The sequence below is a fragment of the Helicoverpa armigera genome, chromosome 31 (genome assembly GCF_030705265.1).
Source record: "Helicoverpa armigera isolate CAAS_96S chromosome 31, ASM3070526v1, whole genome shotgun sequence".
In the NCBI taxonomy this organism is placed as follows: Eukaryota; Metazoa; Arthropoda; class Insecta; order Lepidoptera; family Noctuidae; genus Helicoverpa; species Helicoverpa armigera.
In genome coordinates this window covers 4,894,104-4,911,765 of record NC_087150.1, presented here as the reverse complement: position 1 = coordinate 4,911,765, position 17,662 = coordinate 4,894,104, and the positions used below count along the sequence as shown (strand labels likewise).

The 17,662-nt window shown below is 35.4% G+C and overlaps 1 protein-coding gene across 1 annotated transcript in view; it reads left to right on the top strand.

Moving 5' to 3' along the window:
• LOC110381358 (cytoplasmic aconitate hydratase) overlaps positions 1-17,662 on the top strand; it is a 52,259-nt gene that overhangs the window by 13,722 nt on the left and 20,875 nt on the right. The window contains exons 9-10 of the mRNA XM_064043419.1: positions 18-118; positions 765-881. Of these exons, the coding sequence (XP_063899489.1) occupies positions 18-118; positions 765-881 (218 nt within the window). The remainder of the gene's footprint in view (positions 1-17; positions 119-764; positions 882-17,662) is intronic.

Here is a 17,662-nt window from a genome sequence, read left to right as displayed (position 1 = left end):
CACCATTCTTCCCACAGACCGTTCAGATGACAAGATTGCCATCATTGAAGCCTACCTTCGTGCCACCAAGCAGTTCCGTGATTACACGAACCCTGAACAGGATCCTGTGTTCTCTGAGGTAAATATGATATTAAAACTTGCTTTTACCATGAAGAAAGGTGAAGGAAAACATCTTGTGGAAACCTGGAATTTAAAGTGTGACAAAGCAACAAAGCAAAAAATTCAGATAAGGAAAAATTCATGTAAATACAATAATAACAATTTCTTAATTAATTGAAACATTATTTTAAGCAGTTCATTCGTTAAGTATTTGTGTGAAAAGTCATTTATTTGGGTGCAGAAATTATTTTCCACGGGACGCAATTGAAACCGCGAGAAAGAGTCAGTATATGTACTGCTGTTATATTAGTTGCTTAAACTATAAGGGCTGATTTTTCAATCGCCAGATAACTTTTATCTGTGGAATATATTTCACGTTTTGACAGCTTTTGTATGGAAAATATGTCAAACCGCCATATTTATTCCTCAGATAGAAGTTAACTGATGATTGAAAAATCAGCCCTAAGTAAAATAAAAGTATTACTCAAATAAAATAAAAAAAAAATCATTTATTCAAAATAGACTCAAAAACATCACCTTTCCAACGTCAGGATTACATGAGACAGCCCCAAAAACGCTCACCCTTCACTATTTCCTATGTGTTATTGCTAGGAAAAAGTACTACTATACTGCAAGTGAAATAACATCCCAACTTTAAATTCCAGGTGGTAGAACTAGACCTGTCGACCGTAGTGACATCTGTGAGCGGTCCGAAACGGCCGCAGGACCGAGTGTCCGTCTCCGTCATGAAGAAGGACTTCCAAGAATGTTTGACCAACAAGGTAAGCTTACATCTATGTATGTATAGGACGTGCCAAAATTAATGGCGCCTCGGAACAACGAGGTCTTTTGTCATAATATACTCGTTAGTAGCACTCCCATGGTCCACGCAGGTGTGCGGAGATGTAACAATCAAAAGCGACGTTACAAAGGGTTATTTATTTATTTGATTTTAACCGACCTCAAAAGTTATAGGTACACTCCATGCGAAAGAAACTAAAAAAAAAATCTGATATTACCTGTGCCTCCTTAAAACAATTTCCAATTTGATCGTTGACAAGGCGTTAAAATTGGTAACTAAAATATTAACATTCTTCTCTACGACCTCAAAATTATACTCGTATATTGAATTTGCTATAAATGATAAAATCAACACACTCATTATCAAATTGCTGCGGACATAATTATGATGGGAATACAAAATGATGATATATCACACTCAGTAACTATCATCACTGCACCCAGTGACTGCATGATGACATGTCTACTGAGTGAGTGACAACTACTACTGAATATGATAGACGTGATAGAATAACACAAAGACTGATGATATGATGATATATCACACTCGGTAACTATCATCACTGCACCCAGTGACAGAATGATGACATGTCTACTGAGTGAGTGACAACTGCTACTGAATAGTGAACTTATATTTAAAATATTATAATATTCGTAAGTGTCACAAAAATTTACTGATAGAATTATTGAGTTACAAGAACCATTTATTCATTGGTAGAGATATGTTCTCTAATTATTAGACTTACTTATTACTAATGAGGTGATAAAATAGTCCTTTATTGCTGATGTCCTTATTATGTGAATACTATAAGGAGAAAATTATTGTAATTAATGGTTATGAGGATTATGAACACAAAAACTTGAGTAAGTAATAATGGATATTTTGTGAACCGCGATGTTTAAGGATCACTGAGCGGTAGTTATCACAACACCCAGTGACAGAATTATAAACATGTCAACTGAGTGCGTGATAGCTACCCATAGTGACTGTCTATTAGTGTTTATGTATTCTGAAATGTATGAAAAAAACATATTGTATGACAAAAGAACAGTATATCTTATTTACACGTAAATACAATAAATCCGGTTTGACAGATAAACATGTGATGCTTAGATGACAATTTCACTCAGCAATAATCATCACGCACCCAGTGACAGAATTTTCACATGTCTTCTGAGTGAATGATGATTCTCACTAAGAGAAAGGACAGATGTGTTCTTAATCTTGACTTTGATAGCAGCTGCGGTAATGATGATAGTATCACTAAGCGGCAGTTATCACAAAACCCAGTGACAGAAATAATGACATGTCTACTGAGTTAGTGATCACTGTCTCATGGTGATAGAATACTGTTGACTTCTACAGAGGGAAAAAGAAATGCAGGATCATGTTATAATGATAATAGACACAAATCAGCAGTTATCACTGCACCCAGTGACAGAATTGACGACATGTCTACTGAGTGAGTGAAAGCTGCTGTCAGTGACTGTCGATGTGCATGTATGTGGTATGAAAAATACATATCAAAATGATACAGTGATAATGAAAAATAGATATTTTGAGGATCATATCATCACTCAACAAAAATCATCACACACCCAGTGTTGAATTAGTGAATTATCATAATGTCTACTGAGACGGAGATGATTTCTACTGATAGACATAACAAGCGGGAAGAGAGATATGAAAAACTTGACAATGATGATAGCTGCATTTGTAATAGTGTGATGATCATAATCACATCGCGGCAGTTATCACAAAACCCAGTGACAGAATTATTAACATGTCTACTGAGTTAGTGATCACTGTCTCATGGTGATAGAATGCTGTCATTTTGTAGAATAATGATATAATGATGATGATCGACACTTCTCAGCGGTTAACACTATACGTAGAGTAAGTGGTAGCTATAAGTGACTGACAATCTGAATGTATGTGGTATGAGGAAAGAACATAAAAATAAATACATACGGTATTGAAATCATATCAAAATGATACAATGATAATGAAAAACAGATATTTTGAAGATCATATCACTCAACAAAAATCATCACACACCCAGTGACAGAATTATAAACATGTCTACTGAGACAGAGATGATTTCTACTGATAGACATAACAAGCGGGCTTGTCAATGTGATGATGATGATAGCTGCATTTGCAATAGTGATGATTAGTATCAGATGGCGGCAGTTATCACAACACCCAGTGACAGAAATATAGACGTGTCTACTGAGTGAGTGATCACTGTCTCATTGTGATAAAATACTGTTGACGCAGAAAAAATAAATGGCTGTTTTGGCTTATGATGTTATGATGATGATAAACACTTCAGTTCACTCAGCAGTCATCACTGCACCCAGTGACAGAATTTATGACATGACTACTGAGTGAGTGATTACTAATGATCGGTTTAGTGAGTGCTATTTGAACTTGAATGTTAATCCATATATGTAATATGTCCTTGCAGCTCCCCTGGACTGGAATCTGTAACTATGATAACAGTCGCACTGTTATAAAATCACACATATGTAAGTGTTATCTGAGTAATACACAACTAATACAAAATATTAAAATGAAAGTGCAAAATAGTACCAGTTTTTTTTTTCAAGAAATAGATATAATGTATGTAGTCCACTTGTTACAAAATTGACATAATGCCTACTAAATACTTATATTAGGGTGAAATATTATAACTTTAGGCTATGCCTGTATCTTGGGTCAATAGTTGTGATGTTACTGTCACTCAGCAACAATCATCACAATCCCAGTGACAGAATGATAAACATGTCTACTGAGAGAGTGACAACTATCCTGTAAGTGTTAAGATATACCTGAAATCAATTATGTCAGAAATTAATATATACCTGACTAACTTCTATGCAGACAGACGACCTTATGTCGGTCGCCGTCGACGCTGGATGCAGGTCGCTTCCAACAGGTATCTGTGGAGATCTAAGGGGGAGGCCTATGTTCAGCAGTGGACGTCCGCCGGCTGAGATGATGATGATAATGAACTTCTATGCTATTAAGATAAATAAAATCGGCAATACATGTTGATAAGTGTCATTCACTAGCAGTTATCACTACACCCAGTGACAGACTGTTAACATGTCTACTGAGTGAGTGATCACTGCTACTGATAGACGCGATATGAAGGTGCTGGAACTCAGAAACTGTCAAATAAATGAAGATGAGAGTAGTTCTGCAGTGGCTTTCACATTCCCAGTGATAGAATTATAAACATATCTACTGAGTAAGTGAAAACTAATACAGATTGTCATATAATATACAAAAACTGGCACTGCTATAATATGTCAAGATGTTGATGATGATGATAGTTTCAATCATCAGTAGAAATCACTGCACCCAGTGACAGACTGTTTACATGTCTACTGAGTGAGTGATCACTACCAGTGAATGACATACATCTTCTTCTTAGCGTTTATTCCTTCTTGTGACGGGGTCCGCTTTCCGTATCTTCTTCTTCTACTTCGCTCTATCCTGGACATCTTCCTGATATATGAATCCGAAATTACGTAATTTTTCAAACATTTAATTAAAGTAATCTGTAAAATCACTCAGAAACAGTCATCACACTCCCAGTGACAGTATTATAATCATGTCTACTGAGTGAGTGAAAACTATCCCATAGTGATATGTATCCTTCTTCAAACTTTTTATAATGTTATACATCTTGAGGACACCTGGACTATTTAGTCTGAAATCAGCAACCCGCATTGAGCAAGCGTGGTGATTAATGCTCAATCCTTCTCCGTGTGAGAGGAGGCCGCAGCCCAGCAGTGGGACGATAAAAGGCTGTAACATTATATCAACCAAGTGTGATGAATAGTCACTCAGCAGTAGAAATCACTACACCCAGTGACAGACTATCAACATGTCTACTGAGTGAGTAATAGCTACTGATAGATGCGGTATGAAGATGCAGGAACTCAGAAATGAAGATAAAGTAGCTCTGCAGTGGCTTTCACATTCCCAGTGATAGAATTATAAACATATCTACTGAGTAAGTGAAAACTTTAACTGAGCTACAAGTACCTGAAACGGTGCAAAATATAGTTATTACGAAATTGCGATGATTAGTTCCATTCATCAGCAGTTATTACTAAACCCAGTGACAGAATTGATGACATGTCTACTGAGTGAGTGACAACTACTCATAAATGAAAAATAAGGTAAAGCTTGACGAATAAATAAATGGTCGAATATTGCTGTTAATGACAGTCAGTAACGATCATCACACACCCAGTGATAGATTTAAAAACATATCTACTGAGTGAGTGACAACTAATACAGATTGTCATCATACATAATTACATAATAAAACACATAATACAAATGTAAAGATAACGATGATGACAATTTCGTTCATCAGTAGAAATCACTGCACCCAGTGACAGACTGTTAACATGTCTACTGAGTGAGTGATAGCTACTGATGATTGAATTAATGTAGATTTCAGCCGAAATAAGTAGGTTTATTGTTGATAAAATCTCACGGTAATATGCCAGAGTATGGAAGAAAAAAACATGTTGCGCCTACCACAAAAAAAAAACAAATTTGACATAAGGGCAGGAGGATGATGATGATCTCACGGTAACAGTCATCACACTCCCAGTGACAGTATGATGACATGTCTACTGAGTGAGTGACGACTATTACTGAGAGATTATATGAACCGTCTCTCTCATGATTATTGCTGCTGTTAACAGGCCTACTGATGATTTTATTCAATCAGCAGCAGTTATCACTACACCCAGTGACAAATAGATAACATGTCTACTGAGTGAGTGATCACTAATGCTAAATAAATAAATAGGTTATTAATTGATGATCTTTTGAAATGATGAAACTTACCATTTTACATTTTTAAATGCACAAACGAGAAGCTTCATGTATAACTCTTAACTTCATGTTACTTGCACTCTTACTGTCCTTATAAGTACTGATTTAAATATCAAAACACCATAGCTATTTATATATTAATTTCACTAATGACATTAACCTGTTCCTAATTAGATGACAAAGCCCTAATGAGATGACAAAAAGTAATTAGCGTATGCCAATTGCATTGTTACTAATTATGGTATTAAATGTTAATCGCAATAAACAATATTTACTATTTACACTTGAAATGGGAAATACATATTTGTGAATGATACTGTTGACGTTTCAATTCATCAGTAGTTATCACTATACCCAGTGACAGAATTGATAACATGTCTACTGAGTGAGTGATCACTACTGATGATATGATAAACACAAAAATACACACAATTTTATATGGTTGTTGCCGCTTGACTTCTACTTCCATACTAGTCTATATGACGTTATCTCACAAACAAATGATAAAAAAGACGGTTGTATCTCTCAGGAACAATCATCACACACCCAGTGACAGAATGATGACATGTCTACAGAGTGAGTGACAACTATCCCTTAGTGACAAAATAATATATGAGAGTACTTTCTTCAAGTATTGATGATCAAGATCATTCAGTAGCAGTTATCACAACACCCAGTGACAGAATTGATAACATGTCTACTGAGTGAGTGACGACTGCTACTAAAAGAGAAATAAATACTAATATTATAAAGCTGAAGTGTTTGTATGTTTGCTTGAACGCGCTTATCTCAGGTCAACTGGTCTAATGGTGTCAATAAGGTCTCAGGGAACTACTGGTCCAATTTGAAAATTCATTTCAGTGTTAGAAAACCCAAGGCCTGTGGGCTTGTTTTTATCGGGATCCATGCGAAAGTTATCCTGGGACGAGGGTGAGACTGCTAGTTACGGATAAAATGACAGTAAAATGTGATGATAGATCAATATTCAGTAATAGTCATCACGCTCCCAGTGACAGATTGATAACATGTCTACTGAGTGAGTGACAACTTATACTGAGTATATAAGTATGTAAATAAATATGAAATACAATAAGGAAACAGCAAAATATTGATGTAAAATACATACATAGATGACAAATTAACACATTATCTTCCTTTGCGGCGCGCAGTAGGGTAAAAACAAATGTGGTGTTTTTTTTAATATAAAACTAGTTGCGATGATGACATTTTCTCATCAGCAGTTATCATTAAACCCAGTGACAGAATTTTGGATATGTCTACTGGGTTAATGAAACTACCGATAACTGATAAGTATAATATCCGTTATTTAAAGAACAAAATGTTGGTAAAATCACTCGTAAACAGTCATCATACTCCCAGTGACAGAATTATAATCATGTCTACTGAGGAAATGACGACTATCCTATAGTGATATATCATTCTTCACGATTTCATGGTTATTTCTTCCTCGGTGTGATGATCAGTGCCAGTCAGCAGCAGTTATCACTACAACCAGTGACAATCACTATCATGTCTACTGAGTCAGTGATCAATGCCATTGAAAGACTTGTTATGATGATGTTGAACAAGTTAGAAAGCTGTCTGAAAGATGAAGAGACAATGATGAGAGACAACGGCTATAAGTAATTTAGAGTCAACAATATTGAGAGACAGATTTTTTTCCTCGTAGTGTGATGAAAATATGGTGATTAGATTCACTCAGCAACAATCATCACACTCCCAGTGACAGAATTACAAACATGTCTACTGAGTGAGTGATAACTGCTACTGATAAATGATAATTTTGATAGAAGACATAATGACACAAAACACGAATGTTGATATATCACACTCAGTTACTATAATTACACTCCCAGTGACAGAATGTTAACATGTCTACTGAGCGAGTAACGACTGTACCGTAGTGACAAAATACACAGTTCTTTAAGAATGTTTTCTTCTAAAGTATGATGATCACAGTCAGTCAGCAGCAGTTATCACAACACCCAGTGACAGAATGATGACATGTCTACAGAGTGAGTGACAGCTACTGGTAATTGACAAAATATTTATTTGAACATAAGTAATTTTAAAACAGAATGTTGATAGATTCACTCAGCAACAATCATCACGCTCCCAGTGACAGAATTACAAACATGTCTACTGAGTGAGTGACAACTGTAACGTAGTGCCAAAATAGCTTTTCAAGACTCCTTGATATTTTCTTCTGAAGTGTGATGATCACTGTCAGTCAGCAGCAGTCATCACTGCACCCAGTGATAGATTGTAAACATATCTACTGAGTGAATGACAACTAATACTGAATGTTTGTAGATAAACCTGTAAAATAAAATACAAGTTACATACAAAATTTGGCTGAATATCAGCACTTTTTAAAGGTCAATATTAAAAAAGGCAGACCCAAAAACGCCCTCCCTTCACATCCTTAAAAAAGAAATGGCTCCTTGTACGTTATCACTGTTTTATTATTCACAAATGTATCACTCTCAACTGTATCTTGATACCTTGACACATCTTGCACTTGCGAAATCCTTGTCACTACTGATTTATATTTTTCAATACCATTCACATTTATACTACAAATCACTAACGACATATTCTTACCTGTTCTTAATGAGGTAACTGACAACAATTAGTCTATTTTTAATCTTCACATTACATAATTAGGTAACAATAAGTTGCAATTTTGCACTAATTAAGCATAATGAGTAAATGATGATGAGAGTGTGACTCAGTAACAATTATCACACTCCCAGTGATAAAATTGTTAACATATCTACTGAGTGAGTGACAACTACTGCTAAGACACGAATTAAATAGTTTTAAAACACCAGTAGAGATGATTGTTGAGATGATGTTCTTCTTCATAGGAAGCTACTGGCAACTAGAATGAAACTTAGTTATAAGTGCTTATAAAGGCCTAAATGAAATAAATGATTTGACTTTGACTTTGATTATAGTCTGTCATCAGCAGTCATCACTACACCCAGTGACAGAATTGACAACATGTCAACTGAGTGAGTGATCACTACTACTGAGGAAAGACATTTTTTGTTAGATTATCTAGAGGTATACAGTTAAGATGCTGATTATGAATTTCTGCAATAATCATCACAGTCCCAGTGATAGAATTGTAAACATATCTACTGAGTGAGTGACAACTGCTACTGAGAAACTTATGATGATGAAGATTGACATTAATTTGTAAGGTAAATATGATGATGATAGTCGTTCATCAGCAGTTATCACTGCACCCAGTGACAGAATTGTTAACATGTCTACTGATTGAGTGACAGCTATTAATATTGAAAAAAGAATGATGACTCGATGAAAACACAACGATAAAAAACGAATGATGGTATATCACACATAGTTACTATCATCACTGCACCCAGTGACAGAATTACAAACATGTCTACTGAGTGAGTGATAACTGTACCGTAGTGAGAAAATACACTATTCTTCAAGAATGTTTTCTTGTGAAGTATCATGAGCAGAATTGATAACATGGCTACTGAATAAGTGGCAGCTACTGATAAATGAAAATTGGAAATCAAAAATGATGTTCAGGACTGTTGATAAAATCATTCAGCAACAATCATCACACTCCCAGTGACAGAATTGATAAACATGTCTACTGAGTGAATGACGACTACTACTGAAATGTTAACTTTGATAGAAATAAATAATGATGTCAAAGTCAAAGTCAAAGTCAAAGTCAAATCATTTATTTCATTTAGGCCTTTACAAGCACTTATGAACGTCAAAATTATAACTAAGTTTGATTCTAGTTGCCCATTCCAAAAGTAGCTTCCTATGGAGAAGAACGGGCAAGAAACTCCATGGTTACTCTTTTTTAAAAATAATATAGTATTACAGTTTGTATGTATTGATACATACAGTAAAAGCATGCGAAGATCATGTAGAATCGCAAAGACAAATGAGGATAAAGTGACAATTAAAATGCTACATGGTGTTCACATTTACAAATTGGTTTATATTTTGGTACAAAGTTACAAACAAATAATCAGAAGATGAATACAATTTTATTTGCTGGTGTAGTTTTAATTTGTTAATTAATTAGATATTGTCAGTATGTCCTATGGAGCAGGACCAGCATGTTTCCAAGCATTTTTATCTCGAATGTAATCTTCTAATTTATAATATGCTTGCTTACAAAGTGTGGCTTTTATATGAGTTTTAAACCGCAAGTCATTCAATTCCAGAATGTTGTCTGGTATTTTATTATAACATTTGACACAATATCCCATGAAAGATGTATGTACTTTAGATAATCTAAACTGCGGGATGGCACGATGATATATCACACTAAGTTACTATCATCACTGCACCCAGTGACAGAATTAGAAACATGTCTACTGAGCGAGTGACGACTGTACCGTAGTGACAAAATAGCTTTTCAAGTCTTCTTGATGTTTTCTTCTGAAGTGTGATGATCACTGTCAGTCAGCAGCAGTCATCACTGCACCCAGTGATAGATTGTAAACATATCTACTGAATGAATGATTACTAATACTGAATGTTTGTAGAAAAAAACTGTAAAATAAAATATGTACAGGTTATAAGATAAAAAAGTCAGCACTTTTTGAAGTTCAAGTCAAGACAGCCCCAAAAATGCCTGCCCTTCACTACTTTCTATGTGTTTTTGCTGGTAAAAAGAAACGGCCCCTTGTTGTCACTGTCTTTTCAGTCACAAATGAATCACTCCTAACTTTGTGATTATACCTTCAAAGTTCTTTCACTTGCAAAGTCCTTGTCACTACTGATTTATATTTCGCAATACCATTCACATTTATACTACAAATCACTAACGACATATTCTTACCTGTTCTTAATGAGGTGACTGACAATAATTAGTCTATTAATAATCTTCACATTATTTAATTAGGTAACAATAAGTTGCAATTTTGCACTAATTAACTATAATGAGTAAATAATAATGATAGTGTGACTCAACAACAGTCATCACACTCCCAGTGATAGTACCGTTAACATATCTTCTGAGTGAGTGACAACTACTGCTAAGACACGAATGTTATGGTATTAAAACTCCAGAAGAGTTGATGAAAGTCATTTATCAGCAGTTATCACTACACCCAGTGACAGAATTGTTAACATGTCTACTGAAAGAGTGACAACTACTGATAAATTGAAAAATAGCGATAAAAAAGTAATGTTCAATACTGTTGATGAGATCATTCAGTGACAGTCATCACACTCCCAGTGACAGATTTATAACATGTCTACTGAGTGAGTGACAACTGCTACTGAAATGTTAACTTTGATAGAACACATGATGACACAAAACACGAATGATGATATATCACACTTAGTTACTATCATCACTGCACCCAGTGACAGAATTGATAACATGTCTACTGAGTGAGTGACAACTGTATCGTAGTGACAAAATATATTGTTCTTCAAGACTCTTGCATGATTTCTCTCGAAGTGTGATGATCACTATCAGTCAGCAGCAGTCATCACTGCACCCAGTGATAGATTGTAAACATATCTACTGAGTGAATGACAACTAATACTGAATGATTGTGGAAAAAATCTGCAAAAAACACGTAAACACAATTTTTTTCGATATTTCACAGTCTTGCTTACTTACGCAAAATCCTAATCAATACTGACACAAAATAGAAAACATAATACTTATTTATATGAAAATGACTAATGAGATATACATACCTGTGCTTAATGAGCTGACAGTCAATAATTAGTCTATTTTTAATCTTCACATTACATTATTAGTTAACAATACATTGCAATTTTGCCCTAATTAAATGTAATTTAATAGCAATCAGTAAATAATGATGATAGGGTGACTCAGCAACAGTCATCACACACCCAGTGATAGAATTGTAAACATATCTACTGAGAGAGTGACAACTACTACTGAGAAACAAATGATGATTAAAATTGACATTAATTTGTGAGGTGTGTATGATGATAGCAGTCATTCACCAGCAGTTATCACTGCACCCAGTGACAGAATTGGTAACATGTCTACTGAGTGAGTGACAGCTACTGATAAAAGACATTTTGTAACAAATAATCTAGTTTACGGATACTATATACAAAGGCAAAGATGATGATTATGAATCTCTGCAATAATCATCACACTCCCAGTGATAGAATTGTAAACATATCTACTGAGTGAGTGACAACTGCTACTGAGAAACATGATTTGTTGGTAAACATAAAAATTAAAATGAATAAAAATGATGATGATAGTATTAGATATCCGGCAGCAGTCATCACGCACCCAGTGACAGCATAATAACATGTCTACTGAGAGAGGTACAACTACTACTGGTAAATATATAACAGTGTATAAATACTTCCAAAGAATGAAATCAAATAGTGTGATGATCAGCTTCCTTTATCAGCAGTTATCAGTACACCCAGTGACAGAATTATATTAACATGTCTACTGAGTGAGTGACGACTACCAGTAAAGGATATATCTAGTAAAATTATTCAGCGATCTATGATAAAAATGTGAAGATACAATAAGTGGGAAAGTCGACATGGCTAAAAAGAATGTTACTTGTGAGATGATGGCAATTAGAAGTGTATGGAAGAAGAAAACATGCTGCACCGATCACAATTAAATTGGGATAAATAATGATGATGATTGTATAACTCAGCAACTATCATCACTGCACCCAGTGACGGATTAATTAAAATGTCTACTGAGTGAGTGATAACTGCTCCGAAGTTTTATCATTTCTACTGAGATATATCATAATAAACACTTCACTTACCTTTAAAATCTCCTCTCCATTCGTGTCGGATTGTCGTCCCATCAGGCTATGAGAGTGAAGGAATAGTGAGTGCACCTGTGTCCAAGCAAATGTGCCTGCACTATAATATGTCCTGCGCACGCTGATCTCCTTAGACAGAACAGCCACCGTGCTGGATGCCACTATTATTATTCTGTACGAAGACACTATATTTTGATTTTATTTAATTCACAAATGCTTTTATTTCACTACACTTAAACTATAGGTTGAGTCTCTATCGCTCTAGTGTCAGAGTTATGTCAAACCCACCTGACGGTCTCAAACGTGCTATTGTACAACCACTACTGTCTAGTAGACCACCACATAGACAGCCTTACTACAAAAACTTAAACATCTGTTGAACACTTGTCTAAAAAAAATCAGTTGCAAAACGGACCTTTTTCAGCGTCTTAATCTTAAATTTTTTTAGACAACTGTTCAACAGATGTTTAAAATTTTTTGTGGTACGACGGAGATTATCTCAGGAAAGCAGGTAAGGCATACGTGTGTGTGTTTATATACATGCACAATGTCTTTGTATGTGTGCGGGACTCGGCCACTACTGAGCGCTTTCGAGCTTACACATACAAACATTATGTGCATGTATATTCACTCACACAAGTGTGTGTTACCCGCTTTCGTGAGAAAACTTATACTTTAGTAGTTGTTACTACGAAATCTAAGTGAATACTGACTTCCTATCCTTTTTGCTTAAGTATTTATATGATATTGAACTAATTATTTTTACCTGCACTTAATTAGGTAACAATAGGATATCATTAAGTATTTGGTGGGGCTTGTGTTACTAATTATTAAAAATATTGTGTTGATATAATTTTTGTTTTTACCTGAGGTGTCAAAAATATGTTTGTTTTTGAGTTTGGGAGTGTAAATAAGATAACTGAATTTCTTTAGTAAACGAAGTTGTTATTTTCAATATTCTGTCTACCTTTTGTTTTGCTATCCAGAGATATGAATTTGACATTGCTTGTATAAGGTTCATCCTCCTCCGAGCCTTTTCCCAATCATGTTGGGGTCGGCTTCCAGTCTAACCGGGTGCAGCTGAGTACCAGTGCTTTACAAGAAGCGACTGCCTATCTGACCTCCTCAACCCAGTTATCCGGGCAACCCGATACCCCTTGGTTAGACTGGTGTCAGACTTACTGGCTTCTGACTACCCGTAACGACTGCCAAGGATGTTCAATGACAGCCGGGACCTACAGTTTAACGTGCCATCCGAAACACAGTCAATGGTGTCTAAGATATACTTAGAAAGTACATACAAACTTAGAAAAGGTGCACTGGTACTTGCCTGACCTGGGATCGAACCCGCGCCCTCATACTTGAGAGGTTGGTCCTTTACCCACTAGGCCACCACGACATTACTTGTATAAGGTTAATGTCTTAAAATTCTATCTCTATTGTATCTATATTGAGAACGTCCGTTAGAGGTTGAAAATATAACAACTACCTATGTAGTTTTACGAAACTTATTGTCAATGGTAGCCAACCAGTCTTGCCAAGTCTTATCGGGTTGCCCAGGAAACGGGGTTGAGGAGTACAGAAAGGCAGTCGCTTGAGACGCACTGACATAAGGTTAAGACGGAGGCGACTCCAAAATTATTGATTGGAAATAGATAGGGGTCACGAAGGAGGAATTTAGAAATTAAACAGTATTATCTGGTGTCAATAAATATATGCATTTTGTGCTACTTTATTTGCTCACTCTACATAATTTAAATCAAAATTATACACAAAACAATTTAATATACAAAAATGCCTACTAATAAAGATAAAGAGTTTATTTACTTGAACATGATTTTAGAAACTACATACCTAATTATGTACAACTTTAAACAATTTCATTATTTTTTTTTCAAATAAACAACATTTATATTACAATAACATGTATCGTTGATGTAGAAGTGTAGATTAACCCAAGCAGTACTATTTAGTGATTCAGCTTTATGATTATTATTTAGTTTCTTCATAAGCTGATTCACCAAATTGTACGACTAGGATATTCCTGAAAAATTGTCTTGACACCTGTAACGAAATATAATAAAGATGTATAGGACGTAGATTGGGATATATATAAGGAAATAGTAGAAATGTAAGCAGATTGTTGGCTAAAGCGGCTGTTCTCATATAAGGAGATCAGCCAGCTGCGCAGGGCATATTATAGTGCACGAGCATTTGCTTGGACTGCGGTGCACTCACTTTTCCTTCACTCTCATAGCGCGATGCGACGACAATCCGACACCACCGGAGAGAGATCACAAGCAGGACCGATTTTATTGAAAGAAAAATATACTTACCCTTTCACTAGTGGTTGTTATAATAGTAATTTTTAGGGCTATTACTAAATTTATAGCCAGCAGTGTTATCATTCTTGCGGTTTTATATAATTGTTTTTCGTATATACAGGTTGTTTGAATGTCTTATAAGTCATCTGAACAGGTATAAACTCATAAATATCATCATCTACCTAGCCTTTTCCCAACTATGTTGGGGTCGGCTTCCAGTCTAATACCATGCAGCTGAGTACCAGTTTGCCACATGGCGCCTATATGACATCAACAACCCAGTAATTTGGGCATCCCATACCGCTGATTGTCAGACTTACTGGCTTCTGACTACACACTAAAGAATGTCTAAGATGCTCAAGTGAAAGCAGGGACCAATTTATCGAGCTTTCCGAAACACAGAATAACGCGTTATGACAAGATGGTCACCTATCTAAGGACCAACCGCGCTTATTTTTAGCTTAATCCTAGGCACGGGCTAATACTTTTTGAGTAAATAAATACATATTTTTCCTAATTTATTTCAACAGCCTATATATTTCTGTAGATACCTCTAAAATTAACAAATGGAGTAATGATTTTTAATTTAATTTTAACGAGGGATCTTTTATCGTGGTTTTACTTAGCCACTGTGTAGTAACAAACTTGGTAGCTCTGATTATTGCTCTTGTTCATGATACATGATACAGTTCGTGCTCAATAATTTTGCAATTCTCTAGTTAGCCTCCCTCCGAGCCTTTTTCCCAACTATATTGGGGTCGGCTTCCAGTCTAACTGGGTGCAGCTGAGTACCAGTGTGCCACAAGGAGCGACTGCCCTATCTGACCCCCTCAAGCCAGTTACCCGGGCAACCCTATACCCTTTGGTTAGACTGGTGTCAGACTTACTGGCTTCTGACTACCTGTAACGTCTGCCAAGAATGTTCAATGACAGCCGGGACCCACAGTTTAAAGTGCCATCCGAAACACAGTTATTGGTGTCTAAGATATACTGAGAAAGTACATACAAACTTAGAAAAGTTGCATTGGTACTTGGCTGACCTGGAATCGAACCTGCGCCCTCATACTAGAGATTGGTTCTTTGCCCACTAGGCCACCACGACTTCTCTAGTACGAATTCTCTAGTTAGCCATTTCATTCAAATCGGTTCAGTAGTTTTCGCGTGAAAGCCATAGACTCTTACAGAATTACGTTCCCACTTATCATATTAGTAAAGATGATTAGAAATATGCAAAAAACAAGTTGTCATTAGTAACTAATTCATTACAAATTGACAAAATAATGTTTTCCACTGACTCAGTGATAATTAGCTATTAATTAGGTCATTAAACTTAACTTATTAAGTACATAATATCAATTAGTAACAAGAATTTCTTGTTAAAGGTGCTTTTTCTTAATTAATTTGTTATTTAGAAAGTAAGTACCACAATCATCCTTTTTGGAAAGTCGATTAAAAAAAAAAATGCGTTTAACTTCTCTAACCTAAGTTATACATATAGTGATATCGGCCACGGTGGCTGTTCTCATATATGGGGATCAGTCAGCTTTGCAGGACATATTATAGTGCACGATCATTTGCTTGGACACAGGTGCACTCACTATTCCTTCACTCTCATAGCGCGATGGGACGACAATCCGACACCACCGGAGAGAGATCACGAGCAAGACCGTCATTAACGTACTCTGTTGAATATATGACTATGTACTTACCCCATGAAAGATTCTGGTTTAACTATTCACACACATATTACTCACACTTTTTATCTCACTAATAAGTCTAAAACTTATAAATAAAGTTGACGATTCAATCAAAGATAAAATGTATTTAAAATCGCGAAATGACTAAATGTAAGAAAGAATAAGGTTTTGGTTTTATTATAATGAAAACAGAGTAGTAAGCGTTTTTGGTCATCTTCCGTATTTTCTTGTACACAGATAAATTCGATTCTTTCGTATGTTTGTATGTTGTCGTAAAAAAAAAATCTGTAGGTATTTTATTAAGAGGAAATAATTGATTTTTTTGCTTGTTTGTTTGCAATGGATGAACTGAAAAACTACTGAACCGATTTAAAAAATTCTTTCACCGTTGGGTACCTACACTCTTCCCGAGTAACATAGGCTATATTTTATCCCGGTACGGGCAGTAGTTCCCACAGGACGCGACTGGAAGCGCGGGAAAGTATATATTTTAAATACCTCTATACTATGAGCATTCCTTTATCAGAATTCATATTATACAATAAAATAACATATAATAATGGCTACTAGGTAGCCTATAATATATGCCGCAACTTGTTATCCGTATGCAAGAAGTAGGTCTGGCTGTCACCTTACATATGAATGTATTCTAGTAAAAATATTAATACTAATTAAAAAGCAAGCAAACCCATACTCCAAGCATTGTACACAAATGCTGACCTATCAAGGTCACTATAATATACTAAGAAATGAACAAAACTGTTTACTAAGCGGAAGAGTAATTTGTACTTATTTAGTTTTCTTATATGTATCACGTATTTAATATAAACACGTGTATTGAAAATACTATTAGATAGATTTTGTAAAAGTTAAGCAATTTCCAAGGTCAGTGTTTGGATGGGTGCCCATCAATAGATATAGAAGTAAATAGAAAACGTTTATTTGTAAAAAATGTAGGTACATAAATAAGGTGTAAAACCTAAATTAGAAAGATGCAATACCCCTACTGCTATACTATTACAATGTAAATACATATATGGCTTCCAGGAGGACCTC